General features: G+C 33.3%; 1 protein-coding gene across 1 annotated transcript in view; it reads right to left on the bottom strand.

The window, feature by feature from the left end:
* The window catches only part of LOC123668252 (fatty acyl-CoA reductase wat-like), a 36,217-nt gene extending 23,268 nt beyond the window's left edge, over positions 1-12,949 (bottom strand). The window contains exons 1-2 of the mRNA XM_045602023.1: positions 12,891-12,949; positions 12,169-12,335 (exon numbers count right to left, since the gene is read on the bottom strand). Coding sequence (XP_045457979.1) covers positions 12,169-12,335 — 167 coding nt within the window. The 5' untranslated portion in view covers positions 12,891-12,949. The remainder of the gene's footprint in view (positions 1-12,168; positions 12,336-12,890) is intronic.
* Positions 12,950-14,196: the final 1,247 nt, after the last annotated feature.

The following is a 14,196-nucleotide window of genomic DNA, read 5'->3' as shown; positions in this document are numbered from 1 at the left end:
TTGTATTTCTTTATTAGTATTACGGTAATAATAATCATGATATACCTTTTTAAAATCCTTGTATTGTGCCCTTCAATTTGATACCCATATTGTAGTATTCGAGAAAAATTTTTTTTTTCATTAACTACAATGGCTTCGCGCAGCCGCCATGTTTGATTTTTTTTAATGTCACCTATCTAAGAACACTTGGGCAGCTAAGACGAACCTAACGATACCTCAATTATGTAAATCCGTTCAGTGGTTCTGGAAATATGAGGTAGTAAATAATATTACATACAAATATACATACATACAAGATACGCGCGAAAAACATAACCCTTCCTTGGCAGTCGGGTAAAAATACGGATTTCGGGCGTACAGATAATTAATATTTTCGAAAATGACATTTTAATATCTTTTTTTATGACGCTAATAGGGATGTGGTCATAATATTTTTAGAGGTGAATGAGTATAAGAGAATGAACGGCATGAGCGATAAAATGGGCCGTGTTTTTTACTTAGGTATATTTTAAATTTTCACGAATCATAATTTGATAGTAAGTTATAAAACAATGTTACCGTAAAGCGATTTGTTATTATGTTTTAGATATTGTTTTTTTTTTTTTATAATTTATGTTGAGCGTAAAAAATGCTGACAAAATATTATAAATGTCAATCTTTTATAGTAAAGTGTTTATTGTAAGGGTTTTATTTTATATTATGAATATTTCTGAATATCAATTTCAATCTGAACATTTTAACGCTATCCCATATAATATAAAAGCACATAGCAATGCCATAAAAAAATATTGTAGTTCACAGGAAAATTTTGTGGGACTTTAGTATGAGACTTTAGTATGAGACTTTAGTATGAGACTTAGGGTTACCCAATGAGAGCTACGTGAGCAACAGTGTTATCAATCCTTTTGTTTACATGTTATAGAGAGTGTGCTGCCGGCGCAAGGCTTTATATTTATAGTGAATACAAATGTGACAATAATACTAATACGGTCGACTTTTTTTCTAGACACAGGCGGCCCTATTTTGTTGTAAATTTTATTTTCGACGTCTTTTTAACCGACCATTTTACATAAACGAAATATAAATTTGTTGCTTTTTATGCTCGATGCTCGTTTAATATTTTTTTTTTTTTTTTTTTTTTTTTCGTAATTCTGTACCTCTACTAATTCTTAGAAAAAATATTCAATATACTATTAGATTTTGAAACAATTTTAGCAGTATGTTAGCGTTAAATATTTGAACATAAAATTAATGAATTTTATTTTCGTCTATGGCTTACTAATATTGTTCATTCATTTGCTCTTTATGTCACTTTACTATACTTACAATATTACTCTATTGTCTGTGGTCGGAAGTACGCCATATTTGTTTACTATTTAAGACTCTTCCAAAAAAAATAGAATATATGTAGGAGAAGGTTCCGAGCTTAATCAAACTCGCTGCTCCATTGATGGTTGGCGGATAAATATACCCCTATCAGACGCAAAATAGGCGCACTAAGACGTCGAGTTGCGGAGAATAGCCCGTGGAAAATCAATCAATCAATCAATACCCCTATCAATGACAATAACCGGGAGCGAGAGTTTAACGTGCTTTCTAAGGCACGATGGAATGACTCACAAGAACATACACCCAGACCGGCAGTAAATATTTACAAATACAATTGTCCATCGATTTTAAATAACCACATCGAAATTTTAAAAGAATGTTAAAGTTTTGTGACTATAGCCCAAATTCTCACGACTAAATAAGCTAAAAGATTTATTTCGAAATTTTACAATATAAAACATATTGACAAATAAATATTTACAAACAATTGTAGTGTAAATTATTTGATTTACTTTTTTTTTTTTGTACACCTACACACTACTTGCACATACCAAGGTTGGCTGGTAGAAAATGCATTAGCGTTAAGCCCGCCTTTTGTACACAATTTTGTACACATTAGTGTATTTATTGTACAATGAAGAATTTAAATAAATAAATAAAACATACCCGCGTGGAGTGATGGCAATAATGCAGACAGCAATTCCATCTTAAACGGGAAACGAAACAGCGATCGCCGGTGTTTACACCAGAGCAATTGTCACAGTTTAAAATCACATTCTTTTATTCAACTCGGAAACACAACACGATTACAATTTTTTGGTACTTATAAATAAATATGTAATATTTATTCAAGAGGTGTTACGTAACGGATCGTGGTAACGAACTCGAATACCTAATTATATTTTTTACACAATTATGTTCATAGGATGAGTCACGTACAACTCAAAACCTTGTACATATGCAATTTTATTCAAACGCCACAAAAAAGATTGAGTCAGTTCCGAGACGCGGCTGCTGTTTACTCTTTAATTAAAATGTTCTATTAAATTAATATCACTTTACTCACTTCAGCCTAACATAGTCCACTGCTGGACATAGGCCTCCACAAGTTCGCGCTAAAAATGTCGTGAACTTATCTGTTTTGCCCATAGTCACCACGCTTGGCAGATGGTTGGTGACCGCTGGGCATCACACCGAAGACGCTGCTGCCCGTCTTCGGCCTGTGTTTTTCAAAGCCAGCAGTTGAATGGTTATCCATGGCCATCGGTCGGCTTTTTAAGTTCCAAGGTGGTAGTGGAACTGTATTATCCCTTAGTCGCCTCTTACGACACCCACGGGAAGAGAAGGGATTGTTATATTCTTAATGCAGTAACTACACAGCGAATTAAATGAATCTAATTGCAAATAATTAAAATAATAAAACCATAATCAAAACATAAGTTGACGCTTGTATCAAAGCACGTTAAACAATACATTAAAAATAAAGTAATATTTTTTTCACCGTGTCTGCTAATTATTCATAAAATGTAAATTAACGTAGTAGTTGTATAGAACTGGTGTCGAAAATTAATCGTTATCTCCGATCATGACTTCGTTGCGTATATATACTTCGTTAATTGTAAATGAAGTACATTTCAACGATATTACGAAACTGAGGCCGCAGATACTAAAGGACGAACGTTAGAAAATTTTTAATGAAACGTTATTCACTTTATAAGCTAAATTTATTTTTTATTCGTTTACTATTTCAAATTGATAAGGATTCTTTTAAAATAATTGTAAAATTTTCTGAAATTTTCCGCTTTTCTTAAATTTTCATCAAAATTATACAGGGCATTTCTTGCTGTGTACTGCCCCATTTGTCTGAAACTGTCAATTTATTCAAGTCTTGAATAAAACTACTGCGCCACTAAACTAACTGCTAAATAATTTATACATCTATACTCTTTACATATAAATGAAATTCAAGTGTCTGTTGTTTTTTTTCAATATATATATAGTTTACACGATACTAAAACAAAGAATTGATTTAAAAAAAATGTGTCTGTTTTTCAGTTTGTCCGGGATAATCTTCGGAAAGGCTGAACTGATTCTTATGTAACTTCCACTAGAAGATACAGAAGGTTATGGAGCAATATATAGGTTATTTTTATTCGAGAATTCTCGCAAATTGGGATTACCGCAGGAAAAACGAAAAGTTTTCTATGAAATACGAGAACTTTTGCGAGAAAATCTATACAAATATTATAAAGCTGCAAAGTTTGTTAGTTAGTTTAAACGCGCTACTCTAAGGCATTACTGGTTCGATTTAAAAATTATTTTTGTGTTACATAGCCCATGTGCCGACGAAGGCTATGGGCCATTTTTTCCGTCAAATATAACGCGGCTGTGTGTTTACGGCAGTAAAGAATATAGCCATTCCCTCTCTTCCCATGTATATCGTAAGAGGCGACTAAGGGATAACACAGTTCCACTACCACTTTGGAACTTATAAAGCCGACCGATGAAGGGATAACCATCCAACACAAGAAATACAACAGAATATGAAATACACAGGCTGAAGACGGGCGGCAGCGTTTTCGGTGCGAAAAAGCCAGCCCTGCGGTCACAAACCCGCCTGCCCAGCGTGGTGACTATGGGCAACACACATGAGCTCACGCCATTTTTGGCGCGAGCTTGTGGAGGCATATGTCCAGCAGTGGACTGCGATTAGCTGAAGTGAGTGATAACGCGGGTGAAGCAGCGGGACACAGCTAGTCTGTAATATGAACTTATTTTTATTTTCTAGCAAATTCTACATACTTTTGTATTTCAATTTATAATTATGTCAATTGTTATTGTGTTACAATAAAACTGTTCACATTATTTTTAATTATAACAAAGCACAGAACTATTTGCAATTCAATTTCGTTTGTAAAGTGACATTAGAGGTTATGTTTTCGAGTGGACAAGTGACAACACTGCTTTACACCAATTAGCTTGTTTATCATTTATTATTTATATATATTACAATATATATTATACGACTAGGTCGACAAACAAGAATACAACACACCTGCAGCATCGCAAGCATGTTATCTTGTGTGTGATCTTCTTTATGGTCGAGGTACTTCCACAGACGAGCTACTTCAGATTTTGAGCAGGATATATCCTGTTGCCGTACCCCAATAGGACATTAGAATACCCATAGACAAAAAAACACATACAAAAGAAACAAAATCGCAATAGAAGTTCACGTTATTGCTCTTAATATCTCACGCAGTTGAAGGCTGAAAATCGCTCTGCATATGATTATGTCTGTGTTAAAAGTTAAGCTGATACTTTTGCCCGCTAATTAATTTTATTTTTAATAGATAATTCCTTATTTCGTTTTTTTTTAAGCTATTTAAGTTGTAAAGGAATGTCGTAGCTTATTGACGCCTTAGAGACCTGGAGTGTACTACATAGGTACTACATAGTACGAGTACTACATATATTTAGTAATTTCAATGGCTTCTCGTACCAGTCGGGTACTTCATTCAGTCGGTATTTTACTGTATTAATTACATTTTTATCAAGTATTTAATTGGATTTTAGTTTTATTAACTAGGTTTTAATTTTATTTATTGGTTTTAATTTATTTTATTTTTAACTAGCGAACCGCTCCGGCTCCGCACGGGTATAAAATATAATTAAAGCCGGGTATAATATGTCATTCACTGAAAAAATGATTAAAATCGAACCAGTAGTTTTGATTTATTCATTACTGCCCGTGGCCCGCACGCGTTAACTTTAGAGTAAAAGCCGGCCGGAACTGCCGCAAACGCTACGTACCACAATTTTTAAATCTGTAATATCTTCGAAAATATTCATTTAATTCATATGCTGTAAAGGGCCATATAGATCTATATTAAATCAGTAATGTATTTAAGGTATTTAACTAGATAAGGATTAATGCTGTATTTGTTAAAATCGCTTTGAAAATTAGCCATTATTTGTCGTACAAAGTAAATGACAAAAAAATGTTATTGTGGGATATCCATAATAGATATATTAGATTTTTCTGTAGACCTTTTCAATGTGTGCAATACTTAGTACATTATTTTGATAAATCTCGTAGGGTTCAGGCTGCGTTTGCAATGTAAGCGTGTGTAAAAATGTGATTATTTACGACATCACTTTAGAAACCTCAAAAATAACAGTATTTCTCCACTATTTAGTGGATATTATTGTACATATAATCCTTCCTCTTCAATCACTCTATCTATAAAAAAAACCACATCAAAATCCGTTGCGTAGTTTTAAAGATTTAAGCATACATAGGTACATAGGGGACATAGGGACAGAGAAAGCGACTTTGTTTTATACTATGTAGTGATGAAAATTATTGAATTGATGAAATTATTATAGTTATTATTAATATAGATTATGTAATTTGACTATGTATTGTGAATTTTTAGTAATAATATAGTTTGTTTGTTAAATGAAATAATGGAATTGAATGTGATGTCAATGTTTGTATTTTTATCTTCATATGACATGTATTTAATACGACAACGACACTAACGCATCAGGATAATATCGTGTAATGTTAGATGTAAGATGATGGAATAAATAAATAAACTTGTTAATAAATGTAATGGCCTTCTGTTGTTAGTATCTGAGTATTATGTAACTCAATCCAATGGTTCGGTCCGGCTTCCAGAAGATGTTCTGCGATGGCTGAGTTCTTGGTGTCTTTGTTTTTCACCACGCTAATGTGTTCGTAAATACGATAAGATACCGTGCGTTTTGTCTGTCCAACATAGGATTTACCACAACTACAATTAATTTTATAAAGTCTGTGCTTTTCCACGAAAATGTTAGTTAGATGTTCTCAACCCCGTTTTTTGAAGTCGGTTAAAATTGTTCAAATGTATAGCATAGCATGTTTCTTAAAATGTACTTATTAACTTTTCAAATTTTCCTGTTTGATTACATAACTGTTCTGCCTTGTTTAAGTACGTCTAAACCCTAACCCTATGTTGTCTGTTTGAATGTGTGACTGTAGCTGATTAGCTCGTTGGCGCAGTTGGTGCTGATCAGTGACCCTGCTTTCTTCTCCGAGGATTGTGTTGTTGTTGTCAGACTAAGCTTTATATAAAACAGAATAAAAAAAAATCTGTAATTATATTCACGAAAAAAATCTACAGGTACGAATTTCGCCACGACACATACCCATAGGCCTCTAAGAATAAATTGTAACCTAGAACCGAAATTAAGACGAGTTTCAAGTTATTTTTTTTAAATTAATTTATAATTCAAGCGTTCGCATTAAAACTGATTTATTTTCGAGGTAAAACATGAAACTAACGAGTAAAAAATGATTTAATGATTCGAATCGAGCTTGATAAAAACGTAAAATTGTGTTCTCTCTATCTAAGCATATTAAACAAATCTGTAGTAAACGTTACTATGACCAAGTTGAACTACGCTTCAGCCTGTAATACCCCACCGTTGGGCATGGGCTTTTTCCCCATCTAGAAGTTGTGCTGGCGGTTGCGAGTTCGATCCCCGCACATGACAAATATTTGTATTGGTCATACAGATGTTGGCCGTGGTCTGGGTGTTTGTGCAGTCCTTGTGAGTTTCCCTACCGTGCTTCGGAGAGCACGTTAAACCGTTAGTCACAGTTGTTTGATGTACACGTGATAGCGATCGTTATTCATAATACGGAATTTATCCACCAACCCGTATTGGAGCAGCGTGGTGGATTAAGTTCTAATCTTTCTTCTACAAGGGGAAACAGGCCTATACCCAGCAGTGGTATATTATTTATTTATTAATTTATACTTTATTGTACACAGTTACAGACTGTGAAGTACAATGGAGACAGACTTATGGCTATTTAGCCATTTCTCCTAGACAACCTTAATAACAACGCTAATAACAGACAACAAGCGCGACCCCATCTCGCCCCACCCAGGCGGACGACTGCTCATACTTTGTGGTTTTTTAGTCAGTAGGAGTCTGACATAATCCTCTGCGCCCCCGCCCTGCGGTATCCATGATGGATTTTCCCCACGTAAAAAAATGGCTGAAGCGTAAATAATTAAATGTTAAATTAACGCTTAGAACTGTTATTGCTATAAATTGATTTCTAATGGAAGTGTGACTCCACGCTCAGGTGCAATTTGTACTTAACTGACAAATTCAATTGTTATGTTTAATTATTTTCTTTTATTTTTATTTTACAGCTTAAGATATTTTTACCGGTTTGGTAATGGTCGCGTTTACCTGCATAGTATTTGTGATCCTGACCTCACCCACGATACAGCAGTCAAAACGTGATCGTAAAAAATGTCATTCAATGTTTTTTACATTCAATAAAAATATTTTCAATACAAATAAATAAAATTGGAGTGTCTGTTTGTAATATTAAAATAACAGCTTTTTACTAATGTATACACGGTACATATACCAAAATAACATTTTTTATAATTTTTGTCTACTTGTCGGTCTGTCTGTTTGTTCTGGCTAATCTCTGAAACGATTGGAACAATTTTGACGGGACTTTCACTGGCAGATATGATGTGATAAGGAGTAACGTAGGCTAGTTTTATTTTAGTTTTTTTTTTTATAATTCTGCGAACTAAACAATAACTATTGTGTTAAATACCACGCGGACGAAGTTGCGAGCACGGCTATTCTTCAATAAAATTAACATAAAATTGAACACCTTATTAATTCATTACATTTTTATTTGAGTTATCGTTTTACTTAGAATTAATATGATTCTTTTTCAAGTATTTTTTGTTAGTAAAATTTGTTAAGCTTTTATCTAAATTGTTATATATCTTCATCTTTTTATACGAATAAAACGAATCTTTGATATGTATAGCTTTCAAACGACTGCGTCAAATCGATATATACATATATATATATTTTTTGTTCTTTATTAGAGACGCCAAGACTAGACAAGGTTTGTATAAAAGTAAATTTAGAAACAATCGATATACTTACGAAACAAAAAATCTAGAAACAAAGTTCACCACGTCAGTTAGAGAAATAATACGCTGTTCATCTTTATCATCATCACTCCAGCCTATCGCAGTCCACTGCTGGATATAGGCCTCCACAAGTTTACGCCAAATATTGCGTGAATGCTATGTCCTTTACTGCCGTAGCAACAAAGCTTAATAATATATACATATAATACGCTGCTATGTTAATAGAATTCATTAATTGTATCTCAAGACCGCCTGCCCAGCGTGGTGACTATCAACACACATGAGTTCACGCAGTTTGTTTTGGAAGTGAATCTTACAAAAGATCACAGCTAAATTATGTGGTAAGTAAGGTAGCCAGAGCTCCTGGGGAAGGTCATGGTAGAGTCGGCAACGCGTTTGCGATGGTTCTGGTGTTGCAAACCTCTATAGGCATTAATGAACGCTTACGATCAGGTAGATTGTACGCTTGTTTGTCATTCTAATTGTATAAAAAGAGATATGGGAATGGCTTCCTATGCTGAGATTCATTAAAATCAGTTCAATATTTTTTTGCGAAAAGAAATAACCTTCCAACCATTTTCTCACAAATTTTCGCATTTTTTTAAATATTAATACAATAGAATAAATACAAATAGATAATATGTATAAAAGATTTTTACGTAACAAAAATTTCAGAATAAAAGTTATATAAGTTTATAAAGAGTAAAGTTGGGGTCACAATAATAATTTTTAAGAGTGAATTCAGCTTGAATAGAGTATTTCTTTTTTGATTTTGTTAACGTTTGTATTTATTAAATAACTGTTGTTGCTATTAGAAGGCTACCATAAGGAAAACGTGGCTTATCCTGCTACTATTTTAAGATTACATATGACGCTAAAGAATAGGCTTTATTACTACCTCGCTGTCTTATATTACTTATTAGTAATGACGAATAGTTTCTCAGAATATATACGTATTTAAAAAAAATACTTAAAATTACTAACATCAAATGCCTACTTTTGATTCTGCGCGAATTACCGCGAACGACATTTTGAAACTGCCGATATTTCGGCGACGTTACAGACGCCATAGACCCGTGTGACTCGTGTTCATAATTTCCATAAGCGTAAAAACTCATATCAAATACCTGTACTGTGTGGCTACAGTACTAAAGAATATAGCCACCCCCTCTCTTCCCGTGGGTATCGTAAGAGGCGACTAAGGGATAACACAGTTCCACTATCACCTTGGAACTTAAAAAGCCGACCGGTGGCTTTGAAATACACAGGCCAAAGACGGGCAGCAGCGTCTTCGGTGCGACAAAGCCAGTACTGCGGTCACCAACCCGCCTGCCCAGCGGCAGCATGGGCAAAACACATGAGTTCACGTTATTTTTGGCGTAAACTTGTAGAGGCCTATGTCCAGCAGTGGACTGTATAGGCTGTAATGATGATGATCATGATCAAATACCTGTCGTCCATGTTGCTAGGAACAGACGACCGTGTGTGTTTGTTAATGATATTTGTTTATTTGTAGTGAAATCGTTACGAAGTAGTTTCTACGTGTACACAAATTAATGTAAGTGTGTATGTAATAAATCATTTTATTAGCCCATTAAATGTATTCTTACCGTGAAACGTGTACTGTAACCTTGAAAGAATATTTATAATTAAATTTACTTTTATAGCTCGATACTTACCTTACACTTCTTAATTTTATTTTTTTATTTCATACTTTATAGCACATTTAGAATATATTAAAGAAAATATATAGCAACTTTAAAAGTTCCTAATAGTGATTTCTTACAGACATCTGTCAACGACAAGACAAAAATTAAAAACGTCAAGACAAAATATTGATAACCTGATCATCGTGGCACAACTAGGTACACGGAGCAAATAGCTTAGAATCTCAGATATTGAAAGCAATAAAGTGTGAAAAATAATCAATTTACTTACCAAACATTACATTAAAATTAAAATATTCATATTATAAAACCTCTTACTAGCCAGATGTTTTTTTTTTAATCTTACTATATTGTAAATCCAACGACGCGTTGGCGCAAGGACGATACGTTGGCGCAACGGTCACAGCACTGGTTTGTGGCTGTTGCGCTGGCGGTTGCTGGTTCGGTGGCACATGACAAAAATTTGTATTGGTCATACAAATGTTTGATGTAGTCTGGGTGTTTTTGCAGTCCTTGTGGGTCTCCCCACCATGCCTCGGAGAGGACATTAAGCGGTCGTTACTGGTAGGGAAAGAGGCCTATGCCCAGCAGTGGGATATTACAGGCTAAAGCGTTTACATCCGAGTTTCGATTAGGGTCGATTTTTGATACTTATTCACACAAAAAGTACTGAATTGACTCAAATGAAACTTGGTTTGTAAAGTACTGGAGATCCCGAAGGATTAATAGGTAACTTTTATCCCGGCTTTTTAGCATATGGCCCACCTAATGATAAACGGTTACCATAGCATATAGACAACCGCAATACTAGAAGTATCGCAAGCTAGTTGCTGATCCTAGCCTTGACCCTCCCTAGAGGGTCTTCCTAACTTTTTTTTAAATATAACTATATCGGTAAACAAGCGTACGGCTCACCTGATGGTAAACGATTATCGTAGCTTATAGGTGCCTGCACTGGAAAGCTTGACAAGCGCGTTGCCGCACTATTCAAAATCCCCTCAGTAACTTACCAACCACGGGACACAACAACCTGAGGCAGTGTTATTTGGCTGCGATTCCCCGTACGTTTGAGATACTTTCCAGTAGGGCTTCTCCTGATTTTGAGCAAGATATTTCACGCTGTGCCCTACCTCGATTAAATTATAATACAATATGCTTTTTTTTTAAATATTATTTGCAAGTTTATTTATAATATTATGAATGGTTAACGTTATATCTATTTGGTTCGTGGTCGATCTACTCGGTTCAGAGATAGGCCTAATTTAATAATAATTGTGTGCTTCAGTTAGACTTAAAAAAATCTTTTCGAAAATCGTCACCTTAAAATATATATACTGGTATTTAGTTAGTAGAATATAATAATGTCAATATTTTAAATATTTACAATTCACAAAGTTGTTGTATATATCACGTCCGCGTGGAGTGGTGTAAAGAATGCTGGTGTCATTTCAACGTTGAATCGCTATGCAGATTTTCTGGGGAAAAAATGCATCGACTCTCTTGTCACACGTTGAAACTACGAGACGTGGTGTCAAATCTTTTGGAAATTTAATAAACTGTATATGAATAATGTAAAACTACCGCCGGAATATAGATTCTAGTGAGAAAAATAAGCAAGAAGCTTTCAAAATATGTTCTAAACGAAAGAAAATGCAATAAATTAAACTTAAATAATGTAAAATAATACATTTGCTTAATTTTTTTTTACAATATAATACAAAATAATACAGTCGCTTAAGTTTTTATAGAATGGGTATTGATTTTATCTTACATATGCAATTGTAAAGGAAATTTTTATTATTTACGTTTATTGTTTCTCAGTAAAAACGTGAGAAAATACATGCTATATAGGTATGTAAATAGGCCCATAATTATATATCTGTTAACCAGATACCGTTCAAGAAATATGTGGCATATATTTATACGTACATGTACATCTACATTTGTCATATAATATTGATATATTTTTTTCTGATTTTACTTAATTTTATATATAGTATCAACTATTTTTGTAACATAAATATGAAAAAGTTTGTTTATAAAAGTACAAAGTTTGTAAAGACAAAAGAATAAAAAAAAAATCCTGGCATTTCACAGAATAAAAACCTGTCAAGGCTCCAAGAACACTTTAGAAGCGGACGACCGTATGTGTATGTGAAACCTATTTATTTATTTATATTTATTTACAGTAGTAATAATCTTACCTTAGTAATTTATCAATGAGGAGTTTCCCTAAGAAACCAGTCCCACCAGTCAAGAAGACCGTCGCTCCGACGAATAGTTTGCTAATCTGAGATTCAGACAGGTCATCTTCGGCGCCATCTTTTAATTTTTCGGCCATCTTGACGTCAGTCTGCTCAGCTAGCGCCATCTACGAAACAAAATAGAAACTATGTTATGTGGGTGTAAGAGTTTCCAAGCACTTATAGGTAGGTCACAGTAGGAAACTTCTTGCTCAAAATTTGGAGCAGTTTGGAGCAGACCTCGATCAAGATTGCATGATCGAAATCGGTACAGTTAGTTAAAAAATATGAGGCAACATACTTAATTTTTTTTTTATGTATGTTGCTGAGTTGAGAACATTCTCCTTTTCCTTTTTGCAGTCAGTTAAAAATAGGTACAATTTTTTCTTCAGTAACATTTATTGACTATCTCCCGAAATAAGTTTCAAAATACCTTCAATTTACAAAATTGTACCTGCTACATTTTCATTACAATAAATTATACATTAGTACTTTACTAATACGTACTTATGCGGAACTTAACACGATTATAATTTTAAGTCTATGAGTCGTTTTATTTTTAATCCAAAGGAACACAACACTGCTTGAAAGCAGTATTATTTAGCTGTGATCTTCTTTAAGGTCGAGGTACTTCACTAGTCTGGCTGCTCCATATTTCGAGCAGGATATCTCCAGCTGTATACCTCATCTAGTGCTCCAACCTCAGTAGGCGTATAAATAAAAGCGCTGATAGTGACCGTGTAACTTTAAAATCATTGTTGCATGTAAATATATAAAATGATAAATTCCATTAAGTTCCATTGATATTCTGGAAAATTCCGCCTGCGACCTCCACAAGGCCTTTTCGATTAAAACATTTTTACCATACAATACGTGAGTAATAAATAAACTGTTTAAATGTAGATTTGTGTGCTCGAATTGATGTTTCAATATATTTTAACAGACTTCGAAAAGAAGGAGGTTCGTTATTCGTTTGTATTTTTTTTTTTTGTTATTTAAAAAACTTAATAATTTTTGTCATGATAGGCAAAATTTTTTATTTTTAAATAAGATATTGCATTTTACATATAAAATTAAATTTAAGGAATATAAACCTAATGGAACAAAGGAGGGCATGATTATTTTTATAAATTAAAATTAATTTAAAAATTAAAATTAATTTTAAAAATTGAAATTTCAATTTCGAACTTAATTTTGAACTGAATGAATGGAACGGTTAATAAACATAACGGTTTTTTTCCACCATTGAATTTTAATTTATTTAATGCAATAGTTCTATTCTGAATTGAGAATCTAAAAATTATAGTTTTTTTATCGAGGTGAAACTGGCCCTAATGGCGTATTGGAGTGTGTTTTATTGAAACTATTTGCAAAACTGTCAACATTTTTATTCATTATTATTTAAAACCTGCTGTTCTCACGACTTCGTCCGCGTGGAATTTTAACACAATAGTTATTTAAATGAAACATCTTTTTCGGATTTTATCGCGGTTTATTAATAATATAATATCAATATTTTATTATTATTATTAATTCAATATAATAATATAAAGTCCGAAAAAGTTGTTTCATTTAAATGAGTAAAATTCGCGTAAACATTAGAAAACAATAGTTATTTTTTATTTTGCAGAGATATATTAAAAGAAAATCTAAAATAAAAGTATCCTAAGTTACTCCTTATTATATCAGCTATCTGCCAGTGAACGTCCCGTCAAAATCGGTTTCAAAGATTAGCCGGAAGAAACAAACAGATAGACAAAATTTTAAAAAAAATATTTTGGTAAGTATACGAGTATGTATCGTGTATACACATAATATGGATTTAGTAAAAAGTGGTTATTTTATAATAATAATAATAATAATACTTTTTTTATTTGCAACATCCACACAAATCAATATTACATATCCATTAGGCTAAACAATTAAATTATACGATAAGGATATCGCAAACCCGGTCTCAAGCTCGGCATATGCTGGCAGAGCTGTCAG

Source organism: Melitaea cinxia, chromosome 30 (assembly GCF_905220565.1).
Source record: "Melitaea cinxia chromosome 30, ilMelCinx1.1, whole genome shotgun sequence".
Classification (NCBI taxonomy): domain Eukaryota; kingdom Metazoa; phylum Arthropoda; class Insecta; order Lepidoptera; family Nymphalidae; genus Melitaea; species Melitaea cinxia.
Note: the sequence above shows the minus strand (reverse complement) of the source record. Positions and strands in the feature narration are given on the sequence as shown.